General features: G+C 39.3%; 1 protein-coding gene across 2 annotated transcripts in view; it reads left to right on the top strand.

The window, feature by feature from the left end:
* The window catches only part of LOC120534492 (NACHT, LRR and PYD domains-containing protein 3-like), a 44,316-nt gene that overhangs the window by 20,639 nt on the left and 10,889 nt on the right, over window positions 1-12,788 (top strand). The window contains exons 6-10 of one of the 2 annotated variants that reach the window (XM_039762094.1): window positions 51-1,776; window positions 3,383-3,556; window positions 3,631-3,804; window positions 5,892-6,065; window positions 6,160-6,333. In XM_039762094.1, the coding sequence (XP_039618028.1) occupies window positions 51-1,776; window positions 3,383-3,556; window positions 3,631-3,804; window positions 5,892-6,065; window positions 6,160-6,333 (2,422 nt within the window). Of the gene's footprint in view, window positions 1-50; window positions 1,777-3,382; window positions 3,557-3,630; window positions 3,805-5,891; window positions 6,066-6,159; window positions 6,334-12,788 lie in introns of those variants that run through there. The other variant, XM_039762095.1, reaches the window with a different exon arrangement.

The following is a 12,788-nucleotide window of genomic DNA, read 5'->3' as shown; positions in this document are numbered from 1 at the left end:
CCTGATCCTGCACTCCTCTGTTTTGTCACTTTTCTTTTTGTGACTTTCAGGCCTCCATAAGACACATTGTCTAACTGTGTCAGAATCCACAAAAACATTGGAAGATCAGCCTTCTTCTGGAGATCCGCACACAAGAGCTGTGGGCTTTGAGACTCGATACACAGAGCTGATGGTCATTAAGCAGTACAGAAGAGATCATATTGAGACTCAACATGAGCTTCTGAAGACTGGAAAAACTCATGCAGAGCTGGTGGAGGAGCGGACAAAAGTAAAATGTGAGCGAATCTGGACTGAGCAGCTTTTCAGGAAGAGTCCTGGAAGTGAGACTCCCCCACAAATAATAGTGGTCAGTGGAGTGGCTGGAATTGGAAAGAGCACCATGGTCCAGAAGATCATGTTTGACTGGGCCAGAGGTTATCAGTACCAGAGGTTTACTTTTGTATTCCTGTTTAAATTCAGAGAGCTCAACCTACTTGACACAGACACAGAGCCACAGCAGCCTCTGACCAGGCTGATTGCAAGGCATTATAAATACCTCTATGATGACAAACTGAAAGACATCTTGAAGAAACCTGAATCTCTCCTTTTTATACTTGATGGGCTGGATGAGTACAAACACAAACTGGATTTCACACAGGGGCGGCTCTGCTCAAACCCAGATGACTACTTTTCTGTCCACATCCTGGTCACCAGCTTAGTCAGAAGGACATTACTGAAGGGCTGTACAGTTTTGATCACAAGCAGACCAACAGCCCTGGAGGACCTGGACATGGAGAGAGTTGATAGATTTGCGGAGATCCTGGGGTTCTTCCCTGAACAAAGGCTAATGTACTTTAAGAAGTTCTTTGGTGATGCTGAGCTGGGCACTGAGGCTTTTCAGTATGTTGAGGAGAATGCCATCCTGTACACCATGTGCTTCAATCCCTCATACTGCTGGATTATGTGCGATGTGCTAAAGAGCCACTTCATGACTCCTGAAGAAGAGCGACAAACCACCCCCAGGACTGTCACTGAGCTCTTTGCGAGGTTTCTTCACAACATCCTCACCAATCACAGACGAGAAGCTGAGGACCAGCGAGGGATTTTGGTCAAACTGGGAAAAATGGCATATCATGGGGTAGACAAAAGGATTCTTGTGTTTTATGACAAATTTGAGATGTTCACCTTTGGCCTTCGGCCAGTCCTATCTTCTGCTTTCCTCTCTGGGTTCCTAAAAGAAATCCTACAGAGAGAAAATACATGCAATTGTATGACATACACATTCTTCCACCTCACCCTGCAGGAGTTCATAGCTGCCTGTTCCTTCTACCTCGATCCATCAAGGAGCATTGAGAACCTGCTTGTGAATCTGGACTCCCATGAAGATGGACGGTTTGAGATTCTCACACAGTTCATGGCGGGACTGGCCAATCCTTCTGTGTTTAAAATGATAGGGAGAGTCCTTGGGGAGTTAGAAAGGAAGACAGCAAAGCAGATACTGGATTGGGTCAAGAAGAAAGCTGAACAGGCACTAAGGGGACAAGATAAAAGGGAAGCGCTGCAAGTGTGTCAGTGGCTCTATGAGACTCAGAATGAAAAATTAATCAGAGATGCCATTGGGAAGGATTTAAAGATGGACTTTAGTGAGATGACTTTATCTCCTCTGAACTGTGCTGTGCTGGGCTATGTCATCAGCTGCTGTGGAGAACTTCAGGAGCTGACATTGATAAGGTCAAGGCTTATGTCAGAGGGCATCAGGAGACTGACACCAGGTCTCATCTGTTGTAGACGTGTCTCGTGAGTAATCAAACCATCTGTCTGTTAACATAATAAAGAAGTTGAATTAGATTCAATAAATTATAAAGATTCACTGTAATCTGTAAATGTTAGACTTTTTACATCTGTCCTACCCCCATAGTTTCCTTTTACCTGAACATGTCTCATTGTGTTCCATTTAATTACTGTCCATCTCTTGGTCTTGTTTTTTTGTTCTTCTCTGCCTCCTGACACTTTTGTGCTGTAGACAAATGATAATACAGATCTTGTGCTCAAAATAATTTCATTATCTAAAACTGCTTTACTTACAGCATTGTAAAATACTTTGATGTGAAGGATTCTTTACATGTGACACATTATTTACATATATAATGTACACTCAAAGACCTTAATTCAAGATTGAGCTATGGTTTGTTAAAGGTGGTCATGCTTTTTTGTTTGTAATTGATTTTGTAAATATACTTGAAAGCATTTTCTGAGATGCCTTTTCCTGGTGACTAGGGGTATAATTCAGAGAAAACTGAATATAGAATAATAAATCTTACAATTTACAGTTACAGAGCTAGGATTTGAATGATGATCTGAATAATAGTCTCAGTAGATTTGTTGTTATATTTTGGGATATTGAAAGTATCCTCTTCAGTTAGGTAGGAGACAGTTTTTGATAAAAAGTCCAAATCTTCCCCAAAGATTTTTCATTTATAGTATTTACTGTATGTTGGCTATCCTTTTAGATGCACATGGATCTAGCGTCTCCTTTTTAATTCTGATCTCTAAAAGCAAGGTTGCAACTTTATCATTAGCAAGTTTATTTTTTCAGTGTCAGAAACCTTGGCATTTCACTTGAACTGTTAGGTTTTCATAGTTAACACTGAACTGTAGAGTTACTATGTAAGAACACTTTACAGCACTCACAGAAATGGTTTTGAATGCTGAATAACTGTTCATAATTCAATCAAGTAATTTTATTACTTCTTCACAGTTTAGTTGAATTCATGTTAATGTTATGGGAGGCAGTCACTGGTTACAAGGATGGCTAGAAGGGTCTTTGTTTGAGTTAGAAATGTATGAATTATCTAAACAAAATAATTCAGTCTAATTTTTAGTTTTCTCTTAATTCATCAATATTCTAACCTTGCTCTCCAATATGTGTATCTCTCCAAAAATCTTTAATTAACTTTCCACTAGAATCAGTCATGAGAATCACAAACTCAAGGGTGTCCAATGGATTGGTATTCATATTGATGGCTTAAGAAAAACAAATGTAAAAATAAATGCAAAATTACCTATATAAGAATAAAGAAAACTAAATGCAAAGAAAAGAAAAAACTCTGTAGAAGAAAGTAAAATATTACGAAATGAGAACAAACACAATTCATTCAAAAATGAGTTCATTAATTCTGCCTTTATGTGGTTTAACATTTCAGAATATATTGAGTGTCAGTCAAATGTTTTAAGGACAGGCAAAGAGACCGACTTACAGATTTATGCCTTTCAGTTCACATTTACTCATAGAATTTAACCCGCACCAGACTGTCTGAAGACAGTTTTTTTTACTCTATCTATCTATATGCTTGTATTCCAGTCACTCACGGTGCTTTCACGTCTTTTCTCCTCATTTCCGCAGGCTTGTATTATGTGATCTCAACTCTGACTTATGTGAGGCCATCTCCTCGGTTCTTACAACTGAACACTCCTGCCTGACTGAGCTGGATATGTCAAGCACTAAACTGGGGGATTCTGGAGTGTGCATGTTATCTGAGGGCCTGAAAAATTCAAACTGTAAATTAGAAACACTTCGGTAAGTATCCACCAAGTATGTCTGTGTCTTCACAAGTCAGAGTGTGTTAATTTCTTTTCTCCTTGCTTATATAGCTTGGCGTCATGTGGTCTTACCATTGTAAGTTGTAAGACACTCTCCTCAGCTGTTAATTCTGGTCACTCATGCCTGACTGATCTTCAACTTGGAAACAATAAGCTGAAAGATTCAGGAGTTCAACTGCTGTGTGAGGGGCTGAAGAACACAAAATGCAAATTAAAGAAGCTAGGGTAAGGAAACACCATCATTTCTTACAATTCACAGAATCAAGTTAGGATTTATCCATGGGAACATGAACTGTCACTCACTAAATATGTATTTTTTAAACTTATTGAAGAATTAAGAATTATTTGAGATTGTATGTTGTGGTGAGATTCATTAGGGGTCCTTGGCAGTGAAAGTTTTTAAAAAGAAAACTGCACTTAGGCTCGGTGGGTGTGGGAGCATATGGTAGAGTAGCCATGCACCCCTGAAGTTTTTAATGGGGAAATTGGCTAAAAGCATATTCAAATAATATAAAATGAGCCTGGGTAGGGTTGAAGAGAGAGAGAGATCAAGAAGAAGAAAAGATATTGAAAATGGTAAGTGAACAAGTAGGCAGAAAAGATCACCGGAGGTAAAATCAAAGAATAGAGAAAAGAAAGTGAAAGTCATAACCAAGGCAGAACCAGTGGAGCAGAGAGGAGGTATGGTTGCCAGGGAAGAAGCCCCAAGTGGAGCAGTGGCACTCCTCAGAGCAGGGTTTGAGGGTCCCCCATAGATGCCAAGGTATGGTGGTGGGGCCATGAGCCAGTAAAGGGTTGACCATGCTTGCCGTAGGGTGTCCCCTGCAGCTGAGTAGACCTTGTTGGTGAGCAGCAGGAACAGGAAAGTGGAAGGATGTACTGGGGCTCATGTTTTGGAGAGAACTGATCCTGACTGTTCCATCTTTGATTATAACATATTTATGGACTTCATTTTTTAAGGATTTTAATCTCCACTTGCACACTATTTTACTTTAATTATTATTTATGGAAGAGCTTTGTTCTGCACTTTGGGATACTGCTTTGTTTGAATTTGAATTCTGGCATGGGTAATGCAAATATCTCAATATTGCAATGCCCAGCAATATTCAAAAAGGTATTGCGAAAAAGATGGTAAAAATGACAACTTCTTCAGGATGTAAGATACCCCAAAACAAATGTAATCAGACTCCTTGACTTCAGAAACCCTATAGTAGCTAGTAAGAAGGACCAGGAACTCACCAGAAAAGCCACATAAATGAATAAAATACACCAGTCGCAACAGACATGTACATTATATGGACAAAGGTCAAATGATCAGTGAAGACTCATTTATTGAGCTCACATTATATAACATGTTACAGGAGAACAGATAGATATGGGCCCATACTAAACCACTCACATCTGCATCCAACAGACATTATTTACTGAACATTCACGAGGAAAGCTCTGTGCTTACATGGGGTTTTTAACGTACAAGTGAGGATCATTGAGCAAACTACTGTTTTCCCATTGTATATACAAAAGTGTAACTTACCGCAACAGCAATAGATTAAAATAAAGTTAAAGCGGAAAATATAAAGTAGGTCAGCTAAAACGTTTTTCTCTTTTTTAATGGTCTTGGGGTGATGAACTAAATTTAGGCAAGTGTATTTGTGAAGCTTGAAAACAAAAATAAGTTCATCCTGCCCTGAGTAGTTGCATATGCTCACTAACAAGAGTTGAGGATGAATTAAAGACACTGACACTGCAGTGCATGTTAAAATCCAGACAATATAGTGATTGGACTGTTTTAATAGTGTATATATTAAAAAAATGGAAATTTGGTCTCATCTGTTATAGAAGATGTATGTCTGAGATGGGACTCTGTTAGCACCTGTGTTATCTTTCCTATTTTTTTCTTTTTATCCCAAGGTGTAGAAAATTACGGGATGTAATACTTTGTATTTCACTTAGGGTTTGTCAACTGATGGAATGTGTATATGTCAACTAAATTCTTAGTGAGAACCTCTAACTCAGGTTTTCAAGGCTGTGGTCAGGTTAAGCAAGGTCATCAAGGTAGTAGGACAAAAAGATAAAATCTATTTATATTTCCTATAGTGACATTTTCCTTAATACTTTATTATCCAACATAATACAGACATTTTGGTTCTGACGAAGCAAATCTACATACTGAATACGATTGTGTCAAATCTGGGATGTAGTACAAACACTGGAACACATTTGCAATGAGTCACTCATGGTAAAGTTCAGGTTTTTATTTCATTAACTTCTCACTCTCTGTGTCTTCTTATACTTCATCTTCATTTTCACAGTATATTCTCCTGTGGTCTCACTTCTGGATGTTGCTCAGCTCTCTCCTCAGCTCTCTCTTCTGAACACTCCCCACTGACTGAGCTGGATCTGGATGGTAATAAACTGAAGGATTCAGGAGTGTGTCTACTTTGTGAGGGGCTGAAGAACAAAAACTGTAAATTAGTGACACTAAGGTAAGTAAACAAGTGAGAGAGTTTGTGAATAAGTGTGTGCCATTGGTTATTTCATGCCTTCACTTTCTTTCTTTCTTTCTCCTCATCATTACAGTCTGTGTTCATGTGGCCTCACCTCTGAATGCTGTGAAGCTATCTCCTTGGCTCTCTCTTCTGATCACTCACAAATAATTGATCTGTTACTAAGCTCCAATGACCTGGGAGATTCAGGAGTAGGTTTGCTGAGTGAGGGGCTTAAGAGTGATAACTGCAAATTGGAAAAACTGAGGTAAGCTAACACTTTCTGTTTGCAGCATTGGTGTTTTTGATATGAAACATCTGGTAGGGCCAAATGGACGTGTAAGAGAGATATTATCAGAAGGGGCAGAGCCAACCCTAGAAAACATGCAGTGTGCATGTGTGCATATGTGTGTGTGTATTTGTGTGTGAGTGTGTGTGTCTGTCTGAGAGACAGGGGCAAGGAGACAATCAAACACTGAAAAAACAGCTCTTCTACTAAATCTATTGGTTAGGGATCATGCCCAGTGGGAATCTTAGGAAGTATCCTGGCCTGGATTGGCTCACCTCATAGAGTTGGGGAAAAGTAAACACAGATGGTGTTGTCTGAGACTCCAAGAGAGTTATGAAGCAAAGCTGGCAATGTGAATGTACAGATAGTGGTTATGGCAGAAGAAAGAGCATTTTAGGTGTGGGACATTGATGAAGTGAGGGAGCAAAGGAGAGACACTGCATCTGGAAATGTATTAGGCAATCAGCACCATTAATGATAAAATGTCAGATCAATAATGCCATAAAAAAATCAGGCCAAATGAAAATCACTAACATATAATTTTTCATACAGTACAATCACCAAATGACAGTATTAAAAGATATATCAAAGATCCTTCTGATCAGACCTTAACAAAGTCAGTCTTAAGCAATGTTTAATTTTTGCAAACAGAATTAAATAAAAAAATTATAAATTGGTGTGTAGTGTTGCGTGATGTCACAGGCAACAGATGAATGATGTGATAATTCTTGAAATCTGCCTAAGTTAGCCAGTAGTCAAGAAAAGTTATATCATAATAAGCAAAAGAAAACATCTAAGCAGTGGTCAAAAGCACATCAGCATGCAATTGCACAACAAGCTATTGCCACTCTATGAACAATAACACTTCTGTTAAAGCCATCAGTTGAAGAAAGAGCTGATGAAATGCTATCAGTGTCAAAACCGGACAGATCACATCGAGTGAAATGAGTGTCAAGCTTCTTGTCCATGTCTTCCATTGCAGATAACTAGTCTGTTAATAAAAATGTGCTGAGTGACTGCTAACCAAAGATTCAGGTAGGTATAATAGTATGTAATATTTGAACAAAAATAAGCAAATAACAGTGGAATCTTAAAAATATTATTTGTAATGACTGCAATGAAGATGGAAAGACTGAGGCACACAACAAATAGCATTTAAGTCCAACAGCGGCACACTTTGCAGCATACTTATGCAGCAATGACTAACAGTCTCTCTGTACCTTGTGAAGCTTAACTTCATGGTTTGCACTATCCTGCAATTTTTTTAAACAAGAAATACCAAAAAAAAACAACAAAGACATGCTTAACACAGCTGCTCTTGCACTGTCCTAGGATCTCTTTCTCTACAATTAGCTATAACCAATCGATACACTTGTTCTGGAGCCTCCAACCTATATTATTAGGACGTGAGGGTGTGGAGGTGTTATGGATTTTGAACTCTGTGAGTGTGTGTATTATCGTAGTGTTTCCCTCTACTTACCCTTTACCTGTTTCCTCAAGGGTAAGTGTTCTTGTCAAGTTTGTAATCAGGTTGGTCTACTGTTGCACTTTAAGATGAACACACACACACATAGATAAACACACACAGACCCTAACCACAATAGTGCCCCATGAATGACACACACACGCTGATTAACCCTTAGCACTTTAAACCACACAAGTGCTATAGGAATAACAGCCTGTCATTCAGCACTTCAAGAGACTTACTTATTTTCGGCACAAACAACATACGATGTTTTAGTGATATCTCAGACCTAAATATTACTTTTGGTCTACAAGAATACATTTAAACATACAAAGACTCAGCACTCTTGACTATAGGCCATTTATCAGCCAAGAAGACCTTCTTTATCGTATTGTCCCTAACTTTTGAGTAGCACCCTCACTCTCAGCCTTATAAACCTTGCAGCACGGAAATAATGACAAAATTCCGGCTGTCACCAGGTGCTCAAAGAAATCTAACTTATTACTTCAATCACTCTAGACATTAAGACAAAGCATTGAAAGTTAAAAGCAGCATGGTATTTATTACAAGAGTAATAATAATACCACAGGAACAAAGAATACTAGAAAATAGGTACTGATAGGAAAGTCTGAATATATAGTCTTTAGAAAAAGCTTACGAAAAAGTTACAGATGACAAGGATGAATGTCCCAGGGAGGCGTTTGATTTAGCAATCGATGTTCATGATGCCTTTCTGATGACCAGGGCCGTTTTCGTCCATTCCGCTTCTTCTTCTCCTTCTTCTTTTTTGCTTCTTCTCTTTCCTCTCTCTCTTCTCTCTCAAACCAAGGCATATTTATTATGAAATTTCATGCCTTGGTTTCACAACACATGCACCTGATTGGCTGGCTGTCAAAATGATTGATGAATTAATTCACTGTTCGTTTTCCCAACAACAAAACCTTTGATGTACTCTGAGGTGTCAGTAGTTCTTTCTGTCCCAGGCTGTAAACCAAACTGTCATTCCAGATGTCCATCCAAAAAGTAATCAATAGCCTGAGGTATCAGCTCAGCATTCTTTCCCAGGCTGTAAACCAAACTGTTGTTCCAGATGTCCATCCATAAAGTAATATTAAGCTATGAACAAGTGTTATAAAAGTAAGGTGTAAGGGAAGAAAACCTGCTTTAATTTGTCTTAGTTCATCTGTTGTCTTGTCTCAAACAAAATATAATGGAAACCAAAATGTACAGATTTTATACACCATAACAGTGTGCTAAAGACACAAAGAATGAAAGGCTGTGCTTAATTTGCACATGTCAAGTCTGTACAAAATTATGATTTTTGTGATCAATGTCTTTGTTGAAATATATTAAATAACACTACACAAAACAGAAGATAAAAAATGTTTTTAACCCTATAATGTGCACCTCCTCCCATCCAGACTAACATTGTTAAATTATATCTGGTACTGTAAGAAAAAAATGTAGAACAGTCTGGCACTCAAACCTCCTCTCACAGTTCCATACACCTTGTCCTGATTGTCATAAGGGTTATTATCCATTTAATGAGTTTGGGATAAACTCCAAGGAAAGAACATGAGCGTAGTAAGGTAAACATGATCAGCTCAAATTTAACAAAGGTGAAATTGGTCTCTCTATTACCATTCCTCTACACTGTCCTATACATTTGTTGAAAATTCCACATTTAACCTCATCTCCTCTTTTCTCCTGACGCTAATGGTATTGTCAAGTGTTCTCTTAATCTGTTAGGCCAAAAGCTGAAATCTACCTAGCTTGGTATCATCTGCAAACTTAACCAACTTCCATCCATCCATCCATTATCCAACCTGCTACATCCTAACTACAAGGTCACGGGGTCTGCGGGAGCCAATCCCAGCCAACACAGGGTGCAAGACAGGAAACAAACCCTGGGCAGGGTGCCAGCCCACCGCAGAACTTAACCAACTTGTTATTTAAATTCCTATCCAAATCATTCATTTTTATTAAAAATAGCAGCGGCCCTAGCACACACCCCTGTGGGACACCACTCTTAAATCCCCCAATTCTGATAAAGTTCCTCACATTATTTCCCACTGCTTCTTGTTTCTGAACCAATTTGGCACCCACCTAAAAAATCACCCTGAATTCCCACTTCTTTAGACCAATGCCCAGCATGTCATGTGGCACCTTATCAAATGCTTTCTGAAAATCAAGATAAATGATATCATATGCTCTTCTTTGATCATATCCTTTTTGTTGCTTCCACATAGAATTCCAGCATGTTGGTAAAATATGACCTCCCTCTTCTGAATCCATGCTGACTGTAAATTAAAACTCCTGTACTTGCCATGTGTTGCTCAATCTAACCCTTAGTAATTCTTAGCATTAATTAACCTATGATGCACATTACATTTACTGACCTATAATTGCTTGGAATCTGCCCGATCAAGCTGTTTATATAAGGGATAATATTTCCATTTTCCGGTCCTTCAGAATTTCCCCAATGCACAATGATTTACTAAAAATATAAGTCATAGGTTTAAATATGCACTTGCTAGCCTCCATAAGAACTCAAGAGTAAATATTATCAGTTCCTCTGTAAGCAGGACATCACTAGACCACCTCCTTATGTTTCCCTCAAATCCCTCGCAGCTGTCCTTCACAGTTTCCCAGTATGGACCGGATTTGCCATCAAGCCATGCACTTCAAGTCCTCTCGATAATCTCCAGGTTACCCAGCAAGATGAGACGCCTACTTCTGGGAACACCAGCAACACCAACACAACCATCAGCAATCTTCAGGGTCAATTCATGCAAGGTATCTCACATCACATTAGCATCGATAGTTGCAACCAAGTCTGAAAATTCCTACACAAACTGCATGAAAACTCATTAGAAACAGCCTGATCTTGGAGTCTGTGCAGGTCCAACCTCATTTTCCTAGTAGGTAGTAGCCTACTGGATCTTCAGAGTAGCAACAACAAGTCTGTGGTCAGAATTCATAAACTGAACACTCCAGCGTCTGCACACGAGAATGTGATCAATCTCCTTCACCGCACCACCAGTATTGGAGTACCAAGTCCAATGATGTGGCTCAGGGTGCTGGAACCAGGATCTAGTGATCCGCAGCCCTTGACCTTTTGCAAAGTCAAGGAACATGGAGCCACTTTCTCCATGGTCGCCAGGCCCATGTGGACCGACACAAGTCCCATAGCCAGCCTTGTCAGTGCCGGTGGTTGAATTGAAGTCACTCATGACCAAAGGAGTGTCACCTCATGGGCACCCATCAACCACCGAGCGAAGTTGTGAATAATGCCTCCCTCACTGAGACATCACTCACCACAGTTGGAGCATACACCGAGACAACAAATAATGCACCCAGAGAGTGCTGTAATCTGAGTCTCATAATATGCTCATTGAAAGGAGTAACATTGGACACCATGGGAAGGAGCCAATCCACCATAGCAACAGCTACTCCCTGAGCATGACAGCCATCATAGCGACCAGACTAATAAAAGGTGTATCCACCTACAGAGATCTGGCCAGTCCCAGGTTGCGCACCTCTGAGAGAGCAGCCACTGAAATGCGGAGTTTAGGCAGCTCCTCGACAGCAGATGAAGATGATCATCATGCTGGAGAGACAAAACGTTCCATGTGTCTACCTGGATGGGCTGCCTTAAATTGGGACCAGAGTGCTTCCATGTGGGGGATGATGTTTCGGCACCACACCAGTTCTGATCCGCAACAGTCCTGACATCACTGGTTCTCTGATGGGTTCGATTCTTCTGTGGATGAGGCTCCTGAGGTTATTCCCCCAGCCCCTTCATAATGTGTGCAATGCTTCACAGCAGAGCTAAAATGGCAAAAAAAAAAATGCTTAGGTGTCAATCTGCCCTGAATGTTCGCTTGTCAAAGCAGCTGTTTGAGCTTTAAACCTCCAGTTGACAAAGTGAAGATGTACTTTTTCAAGTGATGTTAACTGTACTTCTAGTTCTATAGCCTTATTATTCTGGCCTCAGATACATGTCATAAGAAATTAATAAAACAATTCAGTGCTTCATTAATTTTCAGAGTAAAATGGTATATGACAAAATGAAATAAAACTTAAAACATGAAATTGAACCTAACATTTCAGCTATCTTTTGTCTTTCTGTAGTTCTCAGTGTCTCCTTTTTCTCACAGTTTGTTAGTATTTGTGGACATTTGAGGGGAGAAGGGCACTTAATTGCATAAGTCAGAGTTTCAGCTGTTGAATCAGGGAATTATAACAAATTCTAGAGTGTGGCTTGTGTCTAATAGATTTGTGATAATGGATTAATGATCTGAATGCTACATTGTAGGCTAAGGTTATTTTAGAGTGTCTGGTTTATGAATGCTGAGGGCTTCGATCAATGGGAATAGACGGAGAGCAATTGAAAGTTGAATTGATAAACAATATTGCAATCAGTGAAATCAAATAGTCACTTAATGTGACCAGTTCTGAAATGGTGCCGGAGCATAAGTGAAAACAGTCAAATCAGTAATTCATTTGCAGCTTGTGCTTGACTGTTATAATCAGTTCAGCATGTTTTGTACAAAAGATTAATACACACACAACTCATTTAACACCAAACATTACATCTCTATAAGCCACTGAGCTGAGCCACAGACAGTCTGGACAGGAAACAGAACAAAAGACTGCATAAGTGCAGTTTAAACCTTCAAAACAAGGTGAGATATAGAAGTTATGTGCTGCCATCTGCAGTTGATCCTGCATGGGTAAATAGTAAGCTATTTGAAAGTGTGTATTGTTTTCTGCCTTTTTCTGCTGTTTGAAAGTGTGTTTTCTCTGTGGCTACACCAGCCTTAGACAGCAAAAGATTAGCACAACCAGTCACAATATTGACATGTTTTAGTTTGCTCACTGGTCCTGCCAAGTATAGTCTTTTGTCTGTTTAAATGTCTTAGCGTCAGGATTCAAATTTCGTTGTGCACTTTCATTTCAGTTAATT

Source organism: Polypterus senegalus, chromosome 8, assembly GCF_016835505.1.
Source record: "Polypterus senegalus isolate Bchr_013 chromosome 8, ASM1683550v1, whole genome shotgun sequence".
NCBI lineage: Eukaryota > Metazoa > Chordata > Cladistia > Polypteriformes > Polypteridae > Polypterus > Polypterus senegalus.
Note: the sequence above shows the minus strand (reverse complement) of the source record. Positions and strands in the feature narration are given on the sequence as shown.